This window comes from Acinonyx jubatus, chromosome B1 (genome assembly GCF_027475565.1).
Source record: "Acinonyx jubatus isolate Ajub_Pintada_27869175 chromosome B1, VMU_Ajub_asm_v1.0, whole genome shotgun sequence".
NCBI classification, from domain to species: domain Eukaryota; kingdom Metazoa; phylum Chordata; class Mammalia; order Carnivora; family Felidae; genus Acinonyx; species Acinonyx jubatus.
This window is the reverse complement of record NC_069382.1, coordinates 194,857,649-194,882,179: the sequence shown is the minus strand read 5'-3', so window position 1 is coordinate 194,882,179 and position 24,531 is coordinate 194,857,649. Positions and strand designations below refer to the sequence as shown.

Genomic DNA, 24,531 nt, shown 5'->3' with positions numbered 1-24,531 from the left:
ACACAAGAGGGGCGGTGTGCATAAAAGCAGCCTAGTATATGAATCCCCATGATGGTCCCCATGTAAATAAGACGGAAATGTCACGAATGACAGACAAAGCTCTGGTATAAATGACAGTTGATTTGTAAGAGGGATGGAGAAGGGAGTGATTTTCCTCCTGCAACGTTAAACAAATTCTTTTATTCCCAGAGCAAAAAATTTCACTCGCTTTAGCCACAGAATCCCTTTCTTCGAAGGCAAGGTGACGCAGAAGGGCAGAAGCAGACGATCCCCTTTTATGGGCACAACACTTTACAGTTGACAAAGCCCTCCTCCCGCACACGCCATTCTTCTTTTTTTTTAACGTGTACTTATTTACTTTGAGAGACAGCATGGGTGCATGTGCGTGCACACTCACGTGAACAGGGGAGGGGAGAGGAGAGAGAGAGAGAGAGAGAGAGAGAGAATCCCAAGCAGGCTCCTCCCTGTCAACACAGAGCCCAAAGTGGGGCTCGATCCCATGAACTGTGATATCATGACCTGAGCTGAAATCAAGACTTGGTTGCTTAACCAACTGGGCTAACCAGGCACCCACCCCACCCCCATACCCCATCCTACTTGAACTTGTCGACCTCGCCCTAAAACAGGACCCGGACCAGGGAACCAAGGCCGAGAGAAGGTTGGTGGGTGGGGCGCTGGCACCTGACGGAGCCTGTCCTCCTGGCGGTTTCCATTGGCTCTTCCCAGTCCCGCCCAGCGCTCAACACGTCTAGAAATGAGAACTCCCCACTTCTGTAAGTAGTCTGTTCTAGTCTTACATCTCCTTGCTGTGGCTTCTCCCCTCGGTTCTGAATCTTTTACCCCAAATAAGGCTGCTTTTTCTTCCCCTCAAGAGCCTCTCAGTGTCATCTCTTCTTTACATGGAACTGGACAGGCTGGTGGCAGAGAGGATGGCCGCCATCCTGGGCCATGAGTCGGAAGGGGTCTGGGGAGGGCGCTAGAACCTCAGGAGGAACAGGGGATTCTCACATCATGGTGAGTCCTTTAGGGCAGAGGCCCGAGACCTGCAGGCTGTGGCTGCTCTGGGCTTCCAGCTAGCTCTGCCTCCGTGCAGAGGGTCCGTGCAGACCTCATAGCCTGGACCTCAGACCTGGCCACCCAGGAAATCCGTGCTCCTCTGGAAGGCAGCTGTCGCAATGGTTTGGGGAAATTTTGTGTTTTCCACTCACCTCTGACATGAATTCATTTAGATATACTTTCTTCTTGCCTTAATAAAAACTAGACCCCTTGTAACCAAGGTAGGGTACTTCACCCCAGCACAGAAGAGTGAAATCAGCAGTCTTCGACAAAGGCCACCACGGGGCCTCACTTCCATTCTCTGGGCATGTGACCTTGCCTCCTGCATGTTTCTGGCCATCTCTGGACTGTGGAACAGCCCCTCAGTCCAGCTCAGGTCACTGAGACATACTATAGATAAGGGGCACCTTCCCGAAGCACTAGGCATCATTAGAAACATAATGGGAGGCAGACAGCTGATTGCACCAGAAGGTGTTAGACGGTCCTCACAGGGCTGCCATGGAGGTTTCAGGAATGTTAAATGAAGGTGGTTCCCGTTAATTTCGGGGCTTTGGCTTAGCAGAGTGGGTTCTGGTAGCTTATTTCCACAGCTCACTCGGTCTCACCTTTAAGCATCATACAACGGTGCATTGTGAAGGAGCCACCAGCCTTCAGAGCGCCCAAAGTGCCTTGGCTCAGCTAGTCCCAGCCAACAGGACTTCAGGAGCTCCCGTTCCACACTGGGGCAGAGCCCGCCAGGGGCCAGATTCTCTCATTCGTTCTCTCCTTCCTTAGGAGCAGCCCTGACTCTTTGTGGCCAGGGCGCATTAATTAATTAATTACACTTCCCAGGCTCCCTGGCAGTTAGAAGAGGACAGACAATCACATTCCGACCAAACAGAGTATGTGAGACTCCAAGGAGAATTCTTAACTAGACAGGCAAGTGATAATCCCTCCCTCTCACCCTCCTTCCCCTGGCCAGAATGCAGGTGTGAGAGCAGCCACTTTGGACCATGAGGCAACCTTCTGAGGATGGCAGATGGAGACAATGAAAGGAATGAGGTCCCTGGTACCATGGAGAATCGTAACAGCTGTAGACCGCCTACCTTCAACACTTTCTGATGTGAGAAATAAATAAACTTCCAATTTGTCTAAGACGCTGTCATCTGGGGTTTCTATCATAAGGTGGTGGACCTGAGTCCTGACACACACACACCTTTCTCTCTGAAAAGAGCAGAAGAAACAAACTTCCCTTGATCATGATGCCAACCAAAATTACAATGGCAGGCGACAATGGACAGTCTTCCTTTTCTGTTGAGGCCAGCGTCCTAGGCCAGAACTGGCTGCTAAATGCCACGGAAACACACTCCATCCCACCCACAAAATAACAACAACAACGCGAATTGCTTTCTCCTTATCTGAGCTCTCTGCAGAGTCTATGTGCCTGACTGGGCTTCTGGTAGCAAAGGCCAATATGGACCACAGGGGAGGGGTGATGGAGCACGGCCAGGAAGGGAGCTTCCAGAAGTATCACTCCTTCTGGTGATGGGCATCTGCTACCTTTCCTCTCTTGCCTGTATCCTTTTCCTGAAGCTCTCCTCCTGTGGTCCCTGTAATTCTAGTAGAGATGTCAGCCAAACCTCATGGCCCTCCATCCCCAATCACCAGACTAGATAGTAACCTGGACTGCCCAATCAAGGAATTCTAGTGCCCAGGGGAGCAATCAGTACAAGGATGGCCATGTGACCTAAGAAGGGCCAATTAGAGTTCTTTCGTTTAGCGGTTGAGATGCGTGCTATGTGAAAAGGAATCTCTCTCCTCCTCAGTGTCATAAAGCCGGAGCCACTCAGGACTGTCTTGATGCCAGGTGGAGAAAGCTCGTCTAAGAAGGAAGCCAATGAATCCTGAGAATGTCTAGGATTTGTTGAGCGAGAGGGAGATGGTACCTTCAAGGCTTGGTCTTAGCTCCTGGGTCCCACCATGCCTGAAGGAAACCCAGTCCCTCACCTCCTATCACGAGGAAGAACCCTTATTGTTCACTCCTGACACTACTGTCCTCCTGAAGGGGCATTTCATCACTGTGTCCTTCACTCTGTCTCTGCCCACCCCTCGCTCACTCTTCCCCAGGAGATGGGAACGCAGTGGGCTAACTGGTAAGTTGGGGAGAGAGATGGTCTGCATGGCTTAGCTCCTCTCTTTCATTTGAGGATCTGCCTGGCTGGAGGAACACACACGCTCTCTTCTGTGTTCTCGGTTTTTCAGGGCACGCCTGCCCGGGAGCCCGTGAGTGAGTACTTAGCTCAGTTCATGAGTACTGCCTTATGAGGCTCTCCTGGCCCTCAGACCTAATGCCAACTGACCGAGGAGTCTTTATCCACACGGAAGGCGGCATTTTTATCCACTCCTCTATCCATCTTTCGTCTGCCGTCAAACTTGGGCCGGAAAGAGGGGTGTTAATTTGGGGGGACCTCAAACACCACTCACACAGCCAGGACTTCAAAGGTTCCTTTTTGCTTAGGCTGCATTGTCTAGCTCTTACAACCCAAGGGGGTCCTGATCAATGCAACTTTCCTGACCCCAGTGACTGAAGCATTGCCCTCTCACATTGCCTGTGCTAACATTTCATTTCTATCAGTTAAATATCCCCCCTTTCTCACAGTGCAAGTTTGGGCTGTCTCCCCTACTTTTAGGTACTGGGGGCTTCTCCTCAACTGATAAGAGGGGTGTCAATAAATGAGACCCAGCTGGAGCTAGGGATGGGGGCGGGGTGGGGTGGGAAAGCCTGGAAGGGGGCTGCTGTGGTGGGGATGGGTTGCATCGATGGCCCCGGTTCATGACCTCCCGACGGGTGTGTCCTTTGCTCTGTAACTGCTACCCCCTCCCGCTCCGACTGTGGGTTTGACCACGGGAGTTACATCGGCCAGAAGGATTTTAGCTGATTTGAAGCTCGAGAACCCGCTCGTGTTTTCCACCTCCTCTCTGGGCTCTCTGCGCTCACGGTGAGAATCCACCCGGGGCCCGGTCTGCTGGAGGATGAGCACGCGGCCCAGAGGTGAGGCCGGCCTGGATCCGCCAGCTGACCACCAGCCACGCCGGACAACTTCTGCTAAGGCAAGAGGAACTGCAAGGTCAGGCCCTGTCGGGATGGACAGAACTTCACAGCCCGCTGCAGCCCTGGGGACGATAAATACCATTGTCTTAAGCCGACGAGCTTCAAGGCGGTTTGCTCTGTGGTGTTGTCACAGTAGCTGACCGCTGCGGGACCCCTTCCCCCCAAATTACCAACAGACCAGACAAGGCGCATCTCCCATCGAGCCAGGCAACACAACGGAGTGTGCTTTACTTGCGCTCAGGGCTTCCAGAGCCAGACTATCAGTGCCACCGTGTGCAAGCTCCGTGTCCTTTGTCAACTTATCCCGTCTTCAGTTTTTTGTTTGGTTGTTTTGTTTTAAAACGAGAGTAATAATGTGATCTGCTTTCCACGGTTGAGAGGCTTTAAGGGTCTGATACATGTGAAGCGCTCAGGATGATAATAGTTCTCAATACAGATGAGCTGCCAATGGGGACGTCCATCTCTCTTACCCTTCCCCTGGCCTCCTGGGGGGCTGGGATGCCGTCTTGGGTCCCCCGCGCTCCCCATCACCTGGCAGAGTGCCAGCACAGTAAATACCTGTTGTTTGCGGAGTGTCTGGAGTGAAACCCCACTTTTATTGGCACAGATGCGAATTTCAAAATTCTCTTTCAACCTAGGCCAGCGTCTTTGTTCTTTGTATAAAGCACACATGTAATATTTATCATTTTTTGTAATACCCACACTCCTCCCTCCCTCCCTCCCTCCCTCCCTCCCTCCCTCCCGTGCTGTGAAGCAAAGCTTTTAAGCCGTCTTCACTGTCTAGCACACACACTCACTGCCCATTCCAACCGTACGTAATTGATGCATTTCCTGCTGGTTCTTGCCGACAAGGCCAGGAGGGATGGGACTGGAGGAATCGTCACCTTCCACCGACCCCCAGCCTGGCTGCTTTTGGCACTAGGATCCCCCGGCTCTTTCTCAGCCACATTAGTGTCGCTCCAGAGCCTTCCCCACCTGACAATCAGCCGCCTCCTCTGCAGCCTGACTTCGGGATGGCTGGTCTCCCCACGGGCCCCATGGGAAGTCCCCTGGAACACGACCCCCTGATGCCCCTCTGAGCGTGAGTGGGGTGGGAGGAAAGTCTCCTCTGGTTCCAGTCCTTTTCCTGATGCTCACGGCTGTGGGATGGGGAGGGCCAGGGGCCCCTGACGGGGGACAGGCCTCAAGTTCCACCCCCACCGTATGCACGGAACCGTGAGATCATGACCTGAGCCAAAACCAGGAGTCAGACGCTTACCGACTAAGCCACCCATGTGCTCCCCCTCACCACAATCACATTTTTAAAGGCCTCTAGAAACCAAAAACCAAGAACCCCAGCCTTGGGCAGATCACCTCAGCCCTGTAAGCCTCAGTTCCTTTGCCTACACAGTGAAGGTAATAATAATATCTCCTGATGTCATGTTTTTACAGGAATGCCGTAAATGAGAAAATGGATCCCAGCCACGAACTGCTAGGCAAGTGGAGGCAATTGTTAATATCTCGTTTGTTAATTCAGAAAATAGTGAGGCTGTGTGGATTTCAAAAAGGGTTGCACAAATTGTATTAAGTAAAGGCTACATAATTCTCAATTTTTTTCTTGGACGTGGACACTAGTGAAATTTAGATCAGAGGACAGGGTACGGATAAGGAAAGGGACTGAGTTCTCAGAATGACAGCAAATGCTCCTGCAAACCTTATATATATCATGTAATTTCATCACCCTTATGACAAGCCCAGAGGGAGGTTGCTATCGTTTCTTTCCACAGATGAAGGTTAGAAGACCAGGTCAGGCGGCAGAACTGGGGACGGGAGGGCAGCCCTGGTGCACCCAGCCCCTCCTGCTTAACGGGGGTGCCGTCAGTGTCTCCTTTTACAAGAAGACGGGGGCGTTCATTCTACGTGGTCTGTGTCTGGGCAAAATGGTTTTGCCTTTCCGGGGTGCTGTGGGAACGCCTCTGATTCTGAATGCTTTGCATCCGACCTGGCACCTCACCGTTCAGGAGCTCTACGGACTTTAAGGACAGCGAACTAAGACCAGTCCCAAGCCCCATCGTGGATGTCCTGTTTCTCTCCTGTAAAGTGAACACGCTCTGTCTCCCTCGCAGGCTGCTGGCACCCAGCCCCGTGCTGGCGGGACACGGGTGCTCCTTCTGCACTTGCGTATTTCCTTTCCTTGGGAATGTTAGGACAGCAGAACCCAGGAGTGAAGAAGAGAGGAGGGGTGAGGAGAGAGCCAAGAAAGACCTAAACCACTAAGAAGTCAGGCTGTCTCTGAGGTTGGGACCAATGGGGAGACAGACACCGCCCAGAAGCGAGCAGACCTGGGTCTTATCCTTCTCTGTCTTGGGTTTTCCAGCTTCCCTGTGTGATGTGTGTCCCCACTGCAGGCTGCCGGGAGGATGAATCAATACAGGGTGTCCAGGGGCACCCAGCACAGTGCCTGCAGAGAGGGATGGCCTCAGATCCCAGTGCGCCCTGCAGCGCTGACCCCCACGAACAGGCTGGAGCTATGCAGGAAAGGCCACGGGTCCCCTACCTTTCTCGGCTCCGGCCTGGTCGTGCTTCTCAAAGAGCAGGTAGCGGGGGCTCTCGGGGAGAAAAGGCAGGGTCACCAGCTGGACCAAGGCAGGGACAGCGATCACTCCAAACAGGTATGGCCAGGTGCTCTCCTGAAGGGAGAAAGAGGAGCCGGTGAATGGCTGTGACCTTCAGTCATCTGGCTGCGGGTGGGCCCCTGGGCCAAGCGGTGTCAGCTCTGTGCAGAAGACCCTCCAGCACCAGTGGGATCCCCACGAACAAAGGCCGAGAGAGGGAACGGACGCTGGTTTGGCACCAGCCCCACGTGTCTGGCATTGTCCACGCACGAGGTCGGTCCATTCTCAGAACCACCTGTGAGGTGGTGACCTGTGGGATTCAGGGGGACCAACACCACTCAGGGATATCAGAGCTGACCAATGCCAGGACTCTGGGAGGACATCATGGTGAGCCTGAACGGGCTCCACTCCTTCCTGGTTGTGTGGCCCTGGAAACCATGCTCGTGGCCCCTCGAAATCTCTGTCTCTTCACCTGTGGGACGGGGACAGCCACAGCCATCTTGCAGCTTGTCCCGAGAGTGCAATCGGATAGCACTTGGGCTGTGGGGCCTGGTGCACAGCAGGTGCACAGAAGAAACTGCTGTCTCCATTGATGCCAGTCCCCAGACGCCTCCCAGGCCGGAGAGACCCCACCCAGGCTGGTCCTGTCCCAGGACACACGGGGAAGGCAGTGGCTGGAGCTTCCCTGATTCCTCCGGGTGAGCGTGGTGGGGCTGGCGGGGATTCTTCCCGGTCCGGGGCCAGGGAAAGCAAGCAGGGCCCTACAGCCTGAGCTACGCAAGGGGCATCTGGGCCACTGGGAGCAACGCCAGTCGCCTTAATGCTGCTGAAGCGCAGCAGCGGCTGTTCCTAGGTGATTAAGGCAGCTTCTTCCTGAGCCGCTTTGTTTTTCAACTCCAGTTTACCAAGGAAGCTCTCCCCATGCCTCTGCTGGAAGAGAATGCCAATGGGAGGCAGCTCTGATGGAGAGAAAGCAAAATGCTCAATGCCAAATTCTTGACATGCTTTATTTCCTCAGAAAGAGAAAGGAGACCAGCAAGGAGGCACGTTCAGACCTGAAGAGACTTTGCAAGATGGGCCAAGGGCGGCTCAGCCGGCTTCAGGTCAGGTCCTACTGGAAGCATGTCCCTGGGGTCCCGAGCACCCTCGGGGACAGAATCCCCTCTAGGGTTCTCCCAGGGCTGGCTCCCTACAGAGGCCCTTGAGGCCAGAGGCTCCGGTAAGTTCTCAGTCCCCGAATCACAAGAGGGTGCAGCAGGCGGGGACCCCTGGAGCACAGAGCAGGCCGAGTGGCTAGAGAAGGACTATGACCAGGTCCTGATCTTCAAGGGACCTGCGATGCTACCGCCCTCTGTGTGAAATAGCAATTTACGTTCACAGAACTCCTCTGATGTCACCACCGCCCTGAGGGAACCTCCAGGCCAATGTCAGCTCTGGGTTTGGTGAGAACTCGGGGTGAGAGACAAGACCGGGTTGGGGGTGGGGCAAAAGGCGGACTAGTGGTGATGGGGGGGGGGGGGGAAGGGGAGGGCTGCCAGAGGGAGCTGGGATGGTCAGGGACTGCCCACAGGCATGGGCTTCCAATATTTTGGATTAGAAAAGAGCCACGGCCTTGCAACTTTGTGAACACACTAAAAACCACTTTAAAAGGATGGATTTTACAGTAGGTGAGTTATATCTCAAGTTTTCTGAAAGACCAAGGAACAAAGAAAAATGATGTCCACAAAAGTAGAATTTTGGCTATGCCTGTTTTGGTGTGAGTATGTTGTTGTTGATTCTGTTTGTTCTTCGAGCTTACCTGCTGTCTCAGTAACAGCAAACACAGAAAGCTTGTGGGGGGAGGGCAGGTGCGGTGGGAAGACAGGGGAATTAACCCAATTAAGCTCCTGTTAATGTGCCAGGCGTGGCGTGGGCTTGTCACACAATTGTCTCATTTCGCCTCCCAGCAGCCAGAGAGGCCAGAGCTGTTGCTGCACGTTCGAGATGTGAAGACAGAAAAGCCCACACGGAGGCCTGGCAGCCAGGAGGTGCAGAGAAGGAAGTAGCCAAGCCCTTCCCCTAGCATCTAAAGAGAGGGGACCCTCCAGGGTAAGATCCTTGGAGCTGCGGAAGGGTGGAAGGAGAGGAGCTGGAAGGGCAGATCTGGAGTAGGAATAGCACATACGACTGTGCAGAGGCCTGATCCACCCAGATTCACTGGGAAACAAGAACCACGGTGGGAATGTAGGGCCAGGGGATGCTAGAGACACGGGAGTACAGACACTGGAGGCTGGTCATGGGTGGTCTGCAGCCATTCCATGGCACTTGGACGTGGCTCTGAGGACATCCAGGAGCTGTGCAAGGGTCTGCACACCCAAATGGGATGCACACCCTCCACTTCCTTGTGTCTACAGTCCGGCATTTCTGCCATGCTGTCAGTGAGTGCACGGACTGGATTTCTAGTATTACTGACAAGCCAAGTCTCTGGTCTAGCCTGTGATCTGTGATGTCGTAAATGGAAGGACGTGTAGAATCTTTCCTAAGGACATCACTCTGGTGGCTGTGCTCTGGTGTCTACCTCCAGAGAAAAGCAGGTATTACTGACCTCAGGGCGGGTGACCCCTAGCTTGGGATGCTAACAGTGTTTGGAGCGGGGAAGGAGAATGGCAGGAATATTCAGAGTAGAGCTCGGGCGACATTTTACTCAGGGAGGGCCGAGCTTAGCCAACAATGGAGTTCATGAACTCGGTGCCTACAAAATCCCAAATCCCATAGCCGTCTGACCCTGAATTCTGCCTCGATCCCCAGTTCTCTGTGGCCCTTGGCAACCTGACTGCTTATGCTTCAGTCTTCCTGTCTGTACAATGGGGATAACACTAATGCCTCTTCACAGGTTGTCAGGAGGGTTACGTGAGCGAATAGATTTATCAAGTGCTCAGCACAGGACCCTGTGCGCTGCAAGCATTCAACACACAAGAGCGGTCTTTATCATGAACTGTGGTGAGAAGCACATTACATAGATTATCTCCCTGAATTTCTACAATAGCCCTCTGAGGTACAGACCAGGATCACGCTCATGTTACAGAAATATTCACTGTAGCACAGAGAGGTTAAGTGGTTCATCGGAGCCACAATTCCATCACAGAGCCATGACTAAACAATAGGTCTTGGGCCCAAGAATCTAAGTTCTAATCCATGAAGCCTGACCACAGGTGCCTCAGTCACCGGCGGGGGGGCAGGGGGAGCACGAGGCTTCCCGACCCAGGGGATCTGATCTTCTTCCATTGCTTCAGGCCAAAGAATCCTCAGTGGCCCTCCACGGTGCTCTTGGGCATTTGGTCCTGCACAGAGCCAAGGACTTGGCATTTCACACCACACTTAGAGGGCAGAGACTGTGCCCAGTACAGAGTATCTACAGGAGAAACATGTGAGTATGGGAAGTGGCTTTTGTACGTACTGGTCACCTTCACACAGACCCCCTTGGCAAGAGCAGAGGACAGCCTCTAACTTTCTTTGTTAGAAGCTGTTCAAAACAGAAGGCATGTTTTAAATTTTTTAATGTTCATTTATTTATTTGGAGAGAGAGAAAGAGAGATCAAGCAGGGGAGGGGCAGAGAGAGAGGGAAAGAGAGAGAATCCCAAGCAGGCTCCATGCTGCCAGTGCAGAGCCCGATGCGGGGCTTGAACTCACAGACCGTGAGATCGTGACTTGAGCCGAAATCACGAGTGGGCCACTTAACCGACTGAGCCATCCAGGCACCCCGAGAAGGCGTGTTGTAAAGAATATGTATCACTTGCCTAACACAGGACCACGAGGGGCTACGGAAAGTCAATCTCAGATGAGTCTTTGTAATGCCAGTTAGGGCCTCCTGTGTTTCATAGAGCACGAGGTCAGAGTTCTTACACCTGCTCATTTCACTCGGGAGGAGAGAACAATGCATCATCTTGTCAGCCAGGGTGACTTTCAATTCCCTCTCAGGTAAAGTGAGTGGGTCACACAATAACCCGACGACCGTGTTCTTGAATCTGCAAGGTTTCCTTTGTAAAACAGACCTCCTGGTCACATTGCCCGTGAGCGGTCGATGACTTCAGGCCTTTCCATAAACAATATCCTCCCGGACTGTGATACGACTGCACAAAATGTTGAGTAGAGTTGGAACCACTGATCTTACCCCAAGTCAAGTTCTTCTGAAGGACATTACCGTGTGCCCTCCATGTGCAGACGAGCAGGACAGGGACAGTGACACTGGCAGGCACACGTGCCACCAATGAGACAGGCTCCCGGCGCCACAACTCAGTGCTCCTGGCAGCAAGAAGGGGAAGAAGGAAGCCTGTCTCACAAAGCCAGCCAGGGATGAAATGAAGTATTTTTCTATTTCATCATATTTAGGATCTGATGATGGTAACGGCTAAATGTTTATGGAGCGTTCCATGTGCCAAGCTCCACACTTGGTGCTCCACAAATACAACACGTGTTAAAGACACACAATTCATGATGCCGTCAAAGTACAACCTGGTTTTTATCTCCTACGTTCATTTAAAGTTTAATTGGTGGGGGGGGGGGGGGCGCCTGGGTGGCTCAGTTGGCTAAGCGTCTGACTTCAGCTCAGGTCATGATCTCACGGTTTGTGAGTTTGAGCCCCACGTCAGGCTCTGTGCTGACAGCTCAGAGCCTGGAGCCTGCTTGGGATTCTGTGTCTCCCTCTCTCTCTTCCCCTCCTCCCACTCATGCTCTCTCTCTTAAAAATAAATAAACATTAAACATTTAAAAAAATAATAAAGTTTAATTGGCGAGGGGTGCTCTTCTCTGCCCCACCCCGGGGCCTCAACCTTAGGAGACAGATAGTCTCGGGGTGACAGTTTCAAAATAACAATCAAAATCAACCTGAGTGAACGGCAGGTTTTCCGTCCAAGCCTGCTCTGGACTTGGAGCCACGGTGGAAAGAGTTGGAGGAAAGGGGGTTGGGAGGGGGAGGCGGGGAGGGGGCTGCTTCTCATTTCCCTCCCTCTCCTTTCTTCCCTCTGCCACTTCCAGCCAGTGTGCTCTCCCTCCGGTCCATCCCTGGGACCACCCCTCCCCGTGGAGTTCCTCTGACCCGGGAGTTTGCATCTCCTCTGCAGCCAGGAGGAATCCACGGTCAAGGCTACCGTGCGCTGTCGTGAAAGCTGCACCGGTACTGGTACTGAAATCCAGCCCGCGCTGGTCTCCAAGCTAAGGGCCCACGGAGCAGGCTTACTAATTACGCCTCTCATTTTCTGTATTACTGATGCTCTGGCATCTTGGGTCCTTACTGATCCTGTAGGCTTCCCCTTCCCGTCATAGTAAACAACTTGCCTGAGAGCATGTCTTTCCCTTGCAAACCAACCACAGCCTACGCCCCCAGTGACTTCTTTATCCAACTGTCACACATAAGCCCATATTCTTCCGACCCTAAGTTACCGGAAGGTCAGATACCAGACACCCAGATAGCCCCTGCGGCCCAGAGCTGGCCTGAGATCATTCAAACCATGCAGTCCTAAACTTGTTCCAGCTGCCTACCCTGCCCTGCCCATTCCTTGATGCAGAAACCACAACAAAGCTCAGGCCTTGTCCTCCCCTCCCTCCTGCTTCCTGATGGACCCCGGTGCCTGCCCTGTGTGGCCCTGCATGGGGTGGCACCGGAATGGTGAATAACAAACTCTTCTTCCAAAAGCAGCGGCCACATGTCTGTCACCTCAACATAGCCGATAAAGGCCAATCCCAGGTACGTTTTGGGGGCAGCGGGGCCACCCCTCCCCTAGACACATGCAGGTTCTTGCTGCAGGCGACCACTCACTTCCCTCTGAACCCCCGGCCCTTCCAGGCCACCTCTCCTGGTTCTCCTCCAGCTTCCTTGAGCACCTGGGGACGTGAGCCCAGCCTTCTTTCTATCTCCAGGACTTCCCCCAGGACGATGGGTCTTAAACTTAGCTGTGCACTGGAATCCCCTGGAGAGACTTAAAAACTGCTCATGCCCATTGTCTCCCACACTTGGAGATTTGAGGCTGGCTGGTCTGGGAGTGTGGCCTGGGTGCCAGGCTGGGTGCCAGGCCATCTCCAGACGGCCCCAAGGGCAGTGAGAGCCACCGGCCTTGGGCCTCCCCTCCATCCACTGGCAGTGGATGGCGGTGCAGGACCCAGAACTGAGGGGCTCATTCTCCAACAGCCAGGAGTGTGGTTGGCTATTGACCTTGGAGGATGCTTTTTCCACCGAGGCTGCCCACCCCTCCCTAGGAGCAACCTGCATGCAGGGGCTGGCTGATGTGGGGACACATAGGCCTGCCTGTCCTCTTCTGTCTGGAAATGGAACAATCGAGGGGCCCTCCAGGTCCAGAGCCAGGCCTGGATCCCTGTATGACTGAGGGCAGCTCACCTTCCCCGTCTGCTGAGTTTGACTCCCTCCCTCTCTGGCAAGGGTTGAGCTGAACACACTTCCCCATCAGCTTCCTGCCCACCAACGTCCATCTCAGGGTCTCTTTGCCAGGACACCCAACCCAATCCCACCTGTGGACCCAATGCCTCCAAAGGTCCACGTCCAGCCCTCGTCTCTGCCTGGGGCTCCTCTCATGGCCAGTCGCCTGGGGGCAGCGCCACTGATAACTCTTGGTTCCACGTCCGAGCACAGGGGCTGTCACCTCCCGGCCCACCCAGGCCTACCCCTGGATCCCCACCTGTCCAGGAACCCAATTCAGGAACCTAGTCTCTCCACGCCTGCCGTTGACCCTCAGCTCCCCTCTGACTGGCTGCCTGCCCTATGTCCCCATTGGCTGTTTCTCAACCCTCCTCACTTGCATTCCGCCCCTTCCTCCTTGCTAGGACTGGCCTTGGGGCACGTTCTTCCCCCGGTTCGCCTGGATTCCTGCAGCAGAATCTCAACTGTGCCCAAACCCTCCGCATTCCGTTCCATCCCTCACAGCCTCAGTGATCCTTCCGGAAAGTGGATGTGGTGTTCTAAGTTACTTCTCTAAGACCATCCAGTGGCTTCCCTCTGCCCTGAGGGTCAAGCCCAAATCTCTTAGCTGGGAATCCCAACTCCTGTCTAATAAGAACCCTGCTATGACGCCAGCCTTGCCTTGGGCTGGACAGAGGTTCATGCGCCTCGGCTCTGCTCCTGCAGATGGTGAGCCTCCCAGATTCTAAGAGCTGATGCCACGCCCTTGAATGTGCTGTTCCCTTTCCCAGGAATGCCTCCGCCTTACCCATACAGCAACTGTCTACCCTTCCAAGTTTAGCATTCCCACCCATAGATAACATCTCTACCAGGTACAGAATCCCATGAGAGCATTTGTTAACTCATGTAGCAACGGATTTCTTTCTCTGACTAGACCAGCTCCTCGGGCCCTTCCCCTGCTGTGTTCTTTCATGTTTCGGCCCAGTGCCTGGGCATGGCAGGTGTCCAGGTAAAGCTTGCTGACTGAGCACTGGGTAAGGTGAATGGCGCAGGTCAGTGATGGTGCTGCGAGAGACGGAGACGGTGAAATAACACACATCTCTGCTTTCAAAGTACTGTATTTAGCTATCATTATTATTTTAAACTTATTTATTTATTTTGAGAGAGAGAGAGATTGAAAGAGAGAGAGAGATTGATTGAGAGATTGAGAACATGTGCGGGCAGGGAGGCACAGACAGAGAGAGGGAGACAGAGAATCTTAAGCGGGCTCTGTGCTCTCAGTGCAGAGCCCAATGCGGGGCTCAAACGCACGAACTGTGAGACCATGACCTGAGCTAAAATCAAGAGTTGGACACTTCACCGACTGAGCCACTGAGGTGCCCCGTTTATATTTTTTAATGCTCCAACTTCTCAAATGGCATCCTATTAAAGGGCTGAAATACCATAAGTAATATTCCCCTTTGAGGTACTATTATAATTTCCAGACTATAAAGGGGAAAACTGAGGCCCAGAAAAGTCAGGCAATTCATGCACAGTCCACGTGAGAAATTGAGGGGTGCAGGCGAATGAGAGCCTGGCTCTTCTGATTCCTGCATGGGGCTCCTTATGTGACATTATTCCCAGCAGGACGCCGTTCTCAGAGCAAAGCGATACCACATCACCTTCCCTCATGGAGGTTTCTAGGTGAATAGAGAATTTATATGCAGATCATATTAGCTACAACCAGTCCTGCTTCCCTCCGGAGAGTTCTACACGGAAGTCATCAGAGATCACTCAAGCTCGACTCCAATGGCTCCTACTATTACCAAAACATCATGAGGACCCCGTCAAGGCAAGACGCCAGAGCAAGCATCAGCCATTCCATAAGGAGAGACAGTGCGGAAACTGGTGCTCACCTTCAGAAGGGATGCTGACTGAGGCCTGCGAATGCCCCTTGCTTGTCGAGCTGGGTCTCACAAGGGAATCAGCATCAGTCAACCAACGTGCATGGAATCCTTTGACCACACCATCCCCATAGCCACCTTTCAGAGAGGGAGGGACCCTGCCGGCCGCAGCTTTGCAGAGCCCTGGGGTGGGGAGCCTGTGCCCAGCTGTGTCTACACCGCCTTGTGACGGGTTTGTCTATTACCATCTCCACTCTAGTCCGTGCGGAAATCAATACCACCTGGCCCTGCAGAGCACAATCCAGCCATTAAAACGGTTCAATTCGTTGTGGCAAACGTATGTTCTAGAAATCACTATTTTTTGTATGTATTCAGGTTCTGATTCTATGTCAACAGAACAATAATGAGGATCTTAAGAACATGGGCTTCGCGAGTCCCCTTGCATCTTCCTGTGTGAGAAGTAATGCTGAAATTATCTTCCAAGGACACACTTACCCTTACTCTCAGCAAGCTGCTGTGAGTTCCAGGTGTGAGGGAAGGACTTGAGCAGTGACCCATAGCGGCTTTTCGAGCCATGCTAGATCCCCGCCCCTTTTCCTGCAACATTTTTCTGCTTTTCAAAGGGTTCAGTTGTCCTCTGCCTTGTGTAGTTCTCAAGCAATCTAATTGGAAAGTAAGGTCAGAAGCTATGATTCTGACCAAGCATTTTACTGATAAGGATACTGAGGTGATCCTGTAGCAAAATCTTCCATAAAATCAAGATGGTCCCTTCTCCATTTTAGACAGAGAAATCCTTGCAGTTTTTAAAGGTTGTTGACCCGCAGAGGACCTTCCCGGGCCAACCCACAGTAAGAGGCAGGCACCAAGCACGTTGGAATTTTCTGGGTGCTTCATACACAGTAACTTCATCCTCCCAATACCCCTGCCTTCATCCGCATTTTACCGTTGAGGACACTGAGGCATGGAGAAGTTAGGTGATGCAACCACAGTCACACATCTTATAAATGGCTGAGCTGGGACTGACCCCAGGCAGCATGGTACCCAGCATGGTTCTCTTCACCCCTACACTTTTCTCATGGACAAACAGGGCACTCCTTTGCTGAGGCAGACCACATCCCTGACTTTACACTTATAGAAACTGTCCTTCTCTTTCCCCGGGGAATTAGGTCACCGCCATTCTTTTCTAAATAAAACTCCCTGGACTTTAGAATGGGAGAAGATATTTGCAAATGACACACGGGATAAAGGGTTAGTATCCAAAATCTCTAAAGAGCTTATCAAACTCAATACCCAAAAAGCAAATAATTCAGTGAAGAAATGGGCAGAAGACATGAATAGATACTCTTCCAAAGAAGACATCCAAAGGGCCAACAGACATGTGAAAAGATGCTCAACATCACTCATCATCAGGGAAATACAAATCACAACCACAATGAGATACCACCTCACAGCTGTCAGAATGGCTAAAACTAACTATTCAGGAAACAACAGATGTTGGCAAGAATGTGGAGAAAGGGGAGCCCTTTTGCACTGCTGGTGGGAATGCAAACTGGTGCAGCCGCTCTGGAAAACAGTGTGGAGGTTCCTCAAAAAGTTAAAAATAGAGCTACCCTATGACCCAGCAATTGCACTACTTGGCATTTATCCAGAGGATAAAACTGCTGATTCGAAGGGGCACATGTACACCAATGTTTATAGCAGCACTATCAACAATAGCCAAAGTATGGAAAGAGTCCAAATGTCCATCAACTGATGAATGGATAAAGAAGATGTGGTTTATATATACAACGGAATACTACTCAGAGATCAAAAAGAACAAAACCTTGCCATTTGCAATGATGTGGATGGAGCTAGAGTGTATTATGTTAAGCGAAATAAGTCAGTCAAAGACAAATACCGTATGATTCCACTCATATGTGGAATTTAAGAAACAAAACAGGTGAACGTAGGGGAAAGAAAAAAAAGAAACCATGAGAGACTCTTAACTATAGAGAACTAACTGAGGAATGATGGAGGGAGGAGGGTAGGGAATAGGCTAAATGGGTGATGGGCATTAAGGGGGGCACCTGCTGGGATGAGCACTGGGTGTTACATGTAAGTGATGAGTCACTAAATTCTACTCCTGAAATCAGTATTACACTATATGTTAACTAACTAGAATTTAAATAAAAACTTGAAACAACAAATAATAAAAGCATAAGGACATCGATGTGAATTGCACTTTCCTATTGATGACCTCCATTTGGGGCATATGTACAGTTGAGGCATGATTTTTAGCAGTCAGAGACCAGCCCCAGTTACCAAGAGCTCTGTGACCTTGGATGTCAGTCTCTGCCTTTCACAGCTCCATTCGGCTTTGGCGTTAGACCCAAATTCAAATTCAGGTTCTTTTACTTGCAAGCTATGGGGCTTTGAGCAAATGACTTATTCTCTCTGGAATCACAGTTGTCTCAGCCAGAAAATGAGAGGGGTGATGAAAACTTACTTTGTAGGGTTGCTATAAGGGTGATAGAGGTGATATCCTGAGCGTGGGCCTGGTACATATGTGGGAGCTAACAGATGTCGGTTGTCTTTTCCCTTGGCTGTGGGAATGGATCCCCTGAGCCAGTCAGTATAGGTTACCCACCCTAATCAGACGACAGATCTGCTGCCCCAAGACTATGATTTGGTGTCTGGGATGAGTGTATGGAACTCATGTCTCAGACCCAAGCAGGAAGTCTAGGAGTCAAGGCCCAGCAGAGCTGCTCTCAGAGGCCCCCATCTAATTCGTTGGTCACTGCTCCTCCTTCTTCCCCCCCTTGGGGCCTCTGTCCAGCCATCTGGCACCTCTGCCCTGGACACAGACAGCCTGGTGGCCCTTTGCTGAGCCCACTGAGAAGGAGAATGGCACCCCTCCACCTAAAGGGTGCTGTCTCCTTATCTGTGAGACACTAGGCTGCACTGCACCAGGCTACACACTCCCATCCCCTGTGCCCCTGAGTGCCCTTGACTCTACAAACACATGGGGTGTGAGGCTGGACTTCCAGAGCGATGCTAGGATTTCCTTCCCTTAGCTTATTCACACTGTCATCCATTCTGTCCACGCACATGTCCTGAAGGACAGGGCAGGTCTGAGGACAGTAACAGTGGGAACAGAGTAGCAGATGGCAGGCCTGCACTCAGCTCCACCCAAGGAATCTCTGCCATAGCTTGCTCGTCTCTGACATGCCCCCTGTTCATAAAGCTGTGGCCAGTGCATCCCAGCCCATCTGGCACCTGTCATACTCTGATAAGCAGAGGCTGTGCTCAGAATTCTTGTTTTTCATGAAGACAGGTCTTTTTCAGAACCTCACCTTTTCTTCTGATCTTTCAAATACCTTAAGTGCTAGAAGACCAAAGCCAAAGAAAATGCAGAGACTTCAAACCAAAGGCCATCTGCTGGCACTGCTTCTTGTCACCAGCCACTGAGCACTGAGGTGTCCCTACTTCTAGGGTGTATGTGATTCAAGTGAGCTGGTGGGTGGCTGTGCCTGAGAGAAAAGGCTGGTTGGGCCCGTGAAGACCTAGCCAGTGCCAGCATAGCCCGTGTCCAGGAGTCTAAGGAGAGGCCACACCCTGGCATGGAAAGAAACTACCAGAATAAAGCTCATACTGTCTAGTTTGGCAATTCAAGGTGCTCCATGTGGCCACCACTGTCGCCTCAGCTCCTTTCTGGGTCCCTTCCCGTCCCCAGTGATTTCAAGCTCTCTCAAAGAACTCCTGTCCTCTGACACCTCCGAGCCTTTGCACGTGCTGTTTCCATCCCCTGGAAACCCTTCGACTTCCCGTGGCCTGCCGGGTAAATTGTTGCTTCTTCCTTGCAAGCCTCCCTGTGGGGCCTGCCCCGACACCTGCAGGCCGAGTTATCAGCACTGAAAACACACCGACTGCACGCAAAAGCATCTGCAGGCCTGGGGTCTAGGATGTGGGAGCTGGGAGTCTCAGGCTGAGGGGTCTGGCTGGCCTGAGCCAGAGACCCTGAATCGCCTGGGAAGGTGGTGGGTTAATGACAGAGGCCACAAACTCTGAAGCCATGATGCCTGCATTCCCATCCCAGCTCTGCTGCTCTTTGGCAGAGAAACCTTGGGTAAGTTACTTCAATTCTCTGTGCAGCAGTTTCCTCATCTGCAAAATGGGATCGATGCCAATCAATTGTACCTACTCAGCAGGGTGGTTATGATTAAATAGGTCAGTATGTGTAAAGCGCCTGGAATGTATCTGGCATGGACTTGGTGTCATGCACACGTTTGATATTATCACGATCATTACTGTTACTCGTGACTGGTGCATCTCTGAGCGAGTCATTGCCTCTGGCCACGGTTTCCTCATCAGTCCACTGAGAACACTGGCTATGCCAGCTCTGCTGTTCCTTCTAGATATAGCGGCTTCTAAATAAATATTTTGAGTGATGCTGCGGTATGCTTTTTGAAGCAACAGATTTCCTGCCGTTTTTATATTTGTTTGTTTGTTTGTTTTTCTTTAATGAGTGAGGATAGGATCTGGAGTCTGGGTAATGGGCCATTCACTAGGTGGCATTTCCCAAAGCTGAGCTCTTCAAGTGGAAACCATCATGTTTACTTGAAGCAAAGTGTGGCTTAAAAAGTATGCATTTCATAGAACAAGTTTTAAGGCTATGCACATCCCCAGGGACACATGGCCATGTTGCCCCACGGGTTCTCATCTAGTGGAATCACTCTGAGGGAGAGGAGGGGAAAGCCAGGGAGCCCAGAGCAGCTTCCAACCTCTGGCATTGCTAAACAAGCTCAAGTCCATCTCCTACTTCCACTTTTTCCTATTTCAATATCCAATTGTTCCGGCACCACTTACTGAAAAGATCATTCTGTCTACTTTGGATTACCTCGGCACCTTGGTTGGATACCCGTTGGTCATCTGTGTTGAGATTGAGTTCTGACTTCCCTGTTCTGTTCCATTGATCTATTTTCTATGGTTTTGCCATACAACATTGTGGTTTTGTTTTTGTTTGTTTTGAGAGAAAGAGAGAGAGAGAGAGAGAGAGAGAGAGAGAGAGAGAGAGAGAAAGCATGAGCAGGGGAGAGGGGCAGAGGGAGAGAGAGAGAGAATCTTAAGCCGGCTCCACATTCAGTATGGAGGCCAACTTGGGGATCGATCTCATGACCGTGAGATCATGACCTGAGCTGAAATCAAGAGTCAGATGCTTAGCCAACTGAGCCACCCCAATGCCCCCACATTGTAATTTTGTAGTAAATCTTAACATCAGATGGTACAAGACCTCCAATTTTGTTCCTTCTTTTCGAAACTCCTTTGGCTATTCATATATTATTCATATATATTTTAATTCATATATATTTTAGAATTCATATATATTTTAGAATCAGCTTATCTGTTTTCTACTAAGAAAAAGGGTGAGAAAGGATTTTCATTAGAATTACACTGGAATCACTGACGAGTTTGAGTACTGACATTTTAACCATATTGTTTCCTAGTCCATGAATATGGTATATATGTTTCTTTAGGCCTTTAATTTCTTTCAACTGTTTTATAGTTTTCAGCACACAGTCTTATACATGTTTTGATAAATTTATCCCTAAATGTTTCATATTTTAACACTACTGCAAATGATATTTTCTTTTTAATTTCCAATTATTTATTGCTACACATAGAAATACAATTGATCTTTTTCTACTGACTTTGTATCTTGTGACCTGGACAGACTTAATTATTAGTTCTATCAACCTTTTCCGTTAAATCTTTGGGATTTCCTACATAAGTAAACATGTCTTCTGTAAATCAAGGCAGTTTTAAATCTTACTTTGTAAACAAGATGCATTTTATTTGTATTTCATTTGCTTTATTGCACTGGATAGAACCTTTAGTTCAATGTTGAAATTACTGATGAGAGATGATATCCTCACTTTTTTCCAGTCCTGGGGAAAGTCATTTAATCTTTCACCATGAAGTGTGGTGTTAGCTGCAGGTGTTTAGGTTTTTTGTAGATGCCCATATCAGATTGAGTCTTCTCAATCTTCTTTCTTTGTTTCATTCTGCATAGTTTCTTTTGCTCCATCTTGAAGTTGGCTACTGTCTTCCTCCACAATGTTAATTTACTGTTCATCCCATTCTGTGTGCATTTCATACTCAGTGTTGCATTTTTCAGCCCTAGAAGTTTGGCTCAGGTCTTTGTTTACACCCTTCATTCTTCTCTTCATCTCTGTGCCCTCCCCTTCCTTCTATTGCACCTGGAATGTATGTATACAAGCTGTTTTAGCACCCTAAAATGCCAATGTTATCGTCTCTGAAATTTCTGCTTCTGCTTATATTAGTTACTTTACCTTCTAACTATGGATTATGTCTTCTTGCTGAGTTGCATGCCTGGTAATTTTTTACTGGATGTCAGTCATTGTGAATTTTATGTAGCTTCTTGTGGGTTTTTGATGTATCCCTTTAAGTAGTATCCAGCTTTGTTCTTGGATGCAGTCAAGGTCTCTGACATCAGTTTGTTCGTTTAGAAGTGTTTCAGCCTTGCTAGAGGGGGTCCTGAACATTCTTTATTCCAGGCTAACACGGCCCCACCACTGAGGCCAAATCCCAATGAGAACTCTACTCAATGTCAATATATTGGGAGGTCTTTCCACTCCGGTGAGTTGGAACACTTCCAGATGTGTGTGAACTCCCGCTGTTATTTGACTTACCTCTTCCTCATCTTCCTCCTTCGGCTTCAGGTTACTTTTTCTGATGCATTTTGTTCAACAAAAGACTTGAGAAGACCTCTTTGCTGATATGCAGAGTTCATTCTGTCTCTCGGTCTTTCTCCTTCTCTCTGTAGCTCCTTCCTCTCCAGCATTTTTCTTGCCAATCATGCCGCTGGGGCAGTTGTAGGGCCTACTTTATTTGCTTCCCTTCTCTCGGGATTGCTGTCTTGCACTGAGAGCCATCCATTTTAAGGAACTGTTGTTTCATAGATTTTGTCTGTTTCTTGGTGGCTTGAGGTGGGAGGGTTAATCATGGATAAAAGCAAAAGTTTGTTTGTTTCTGGAAGAAAAATGTTAGGCCACTTTTCTCTCCGCATCTGGCCCCTGTTTCTTTGATCTCTGTCGCATACCACTCTCCCAGTTTACTCCAGTACCCCAGCCATGTTTTCTCTTCCTCAATCTGCCACACTCATCCCTGCCTTTACTATCCTTTGGCCTTGACCCCTTCCCCATCTTTGTAAGCTTGCTCCTTCTGACCAGTCACCTACAATGCCACCTCTCAAAGAAGCCTTCCCTGACCACCCAAGGTCGACTATTCCCACAGGTATTCCCTATCTCATCGCCTTCTGAGTAGGATAGGGAGTAGCACCTGAGGACGTCCCAGGACTGCCAGTGAGTGGGTGATGCTGGAGCCCACATCGATGTAACACCTACTTATTTTTTAATGTTTCCTGTTGTGGTGATTGTTATGTTTTATTTGGTGGGGAGTGGGATGGGGAAGACAGACTTGATGTGACTCTACTTCCAACAACCAGCACCTGTAGCTCTCTTTTGGCTACTGAGTAACTCTTAGTCAAAACTTAGCTTCAAGAGTGTGTGCTGAACAGGAGTTAAACAAGAATCATTGAGGGGTTAAACTACCAGGATAAGAAAGCACAGGTAGAAAGTATGTGTTTGCTTTGGAGAAATACGTCGTTCATTCCTAATGGAAAGATGGTAGCACTTTCCTCACCCCCAAATTTGTTCTTTTGTAATCCAGACCCTAAATCATTCAAGGCTTTCCAAGGAGAGAACAGGTAGGAACCAAAACTCTAGGTGTTGTTTGAGAGGAAAGAATAAGAAAAAGCATAGGAGTGACCTGAGTCTTTAGGACTGAGAAGGAAGACAAAAGTGTGGACTTTCTGTGATGAGCTTAAAACTGTCCCTGTCTTGTTTAAAGCTCTGTGGAAGTGGCAGGACCTCAGGTGGGGGATGGCTACATGGACGTCTAAGGAGACTGGACCCCGAGGGTCACAGCTGCAAATAACAGCAAGGGTCCTTCAGCCTGGCTGACCAGAGGGAGGACATCCATCACCAGCAGAGACACCTGCTACCACAAGGACATGCTGGACTGAGCAGGAGGCTGGCCATGCATAATTTGCTCAGCTGATTCCCTCCCAGACAGAAGGAGCCACTGAGGAACCACTGGGAGAAACAGCAGAACACGTGTCAGCCTCAGGGCCCTTGTACAACCCTGGGAAGGCAGTGAATGCCCAAGGAAGCCATTCACAGGAGACTCTTTTTGGCCCCAGTGAGGGTGAACTTGGGTTGGACTGAGGGGAACTTGGGAAGATAAAGACACGTGACTTTTCTCGCACCCCACATCTCAGGTAGTGGTCTAGGCAGGGGGGACAAGTGCTGATCTTGCAACTGGGAGAGGGTAGGAGGTCAAAGAAACAAGCAACTTTGGATGACTGAGCTCCCAGAACTCCTCAGCATCTCTACCCCAGCCCTGTCCCAGTGTCACACGCACAGAGGCTACTAATTACAACTACTTTCCTACCACAACTTTTACCAGAACAGCTCTGAGTTAGACCTATATCCACTGCTTCTTGCTTCCCTCCTTCCCCACCTTTATATGAAACGCTAGTGGACTGCGGACAATCTCAATTTTCAAAAACCATAGCCACTCTTGTCTCTAGTTACAGTGAATCAGTTTCCGCATCTCTGTTGTCATGTTCTGGAACTTGGGGGAGACATTTATTTTGTTCTTGGAATCATTCTGGAATAGGGAATTCTCTTTTTTGTTTTTAAAATATTCATTATCAGTCTCACAACACACATCTCAGGAAGAGAAAAATATAGTAAAAACTCCACATTGGTCTGATTTGGTTCTGAGGACTTAACATTTGCCAGGCTCCACACAGACCTATGGGGGAAATGTCAAAATGTAATTCTGGGCTCAGTAAAATTTGGCTTTAAAAAAATGGTATACAGGTACTTGGGTTTTTTAAGAACTTTCATTTATCTAAAAGACATGCACTTGTTTTTAAGAAAATAAGCTAGGGGCGCCTGGATGGTGCAGTCGGTTGAGCGTCTGACTTCAGCCAGGTCACGATCTCGCAGTCCGTGAGTTCGAGCCCTGTGTCAGGCTCTGGGCTGATGGCTCGGAGCCTGGAGCCTGTTTCCGATTCTGTGTCTCTCTCTCTCTTTGCCCCTCCCCCGTTCATGCTCTGTCTCTCTCTGTCCCAAAAATAAATAAATGTTAAAAAAAAATTTTTTTAAAAAGAAAATAAGCTAAAGATGCCAGAAACCAAATGTTGCAAATGCTTTCCATTGTTCCCAGTGAGAAGAGAAGGTATGTAAACGTTTCACTAGAATCTTAAACAAACACACACACACACCAAAAATCCTTGCAAAGTATATTTGTCAGAGGGGACAGGAAATTTACAATGGATTTATTTAACATTTGGGTGAATGTCTGCAGAATTGAAGTAGCTAGGAAAATAGCAGGGGTGAGCCCCTGATCAGAAGGCCGACAGGTACAGGGGGCTCTGGTTTCCAAGCTCC

At 50.1% G+C, this 24,531-nt stretch overlaps 1 protein-coding gene across 9 annotated transcripts in view; it reads right to left on the bottom strand.

The window, feature by feature from the left end:
* SLC2A9 (solute carrier family 2 member 9) overlaps positions 1–24,531 on the bottom strand; it is a 269,728-nt gene that overhangs the window by 124,769 nt on the left and 120,428 nt on the right. For all 9 annotated transcript variants that reach the window (XR_008296422.1, XR_008296421.1, XM_053217574.1 and 6 more), the window contains one exon: positions 6,684–6,816. Coding sequence is in view for 7 of the 9 variants with exons in the window: in XM_053217574.1 (XP_053073549.1) it covers positions 6,684–6,816 (133 nt within the window). In the remaining 2 variants the exon portion in view is untranslated. The remainder of the gene's footprint in view (positions 1–6,683; positions 6,817–24,531) is intronic.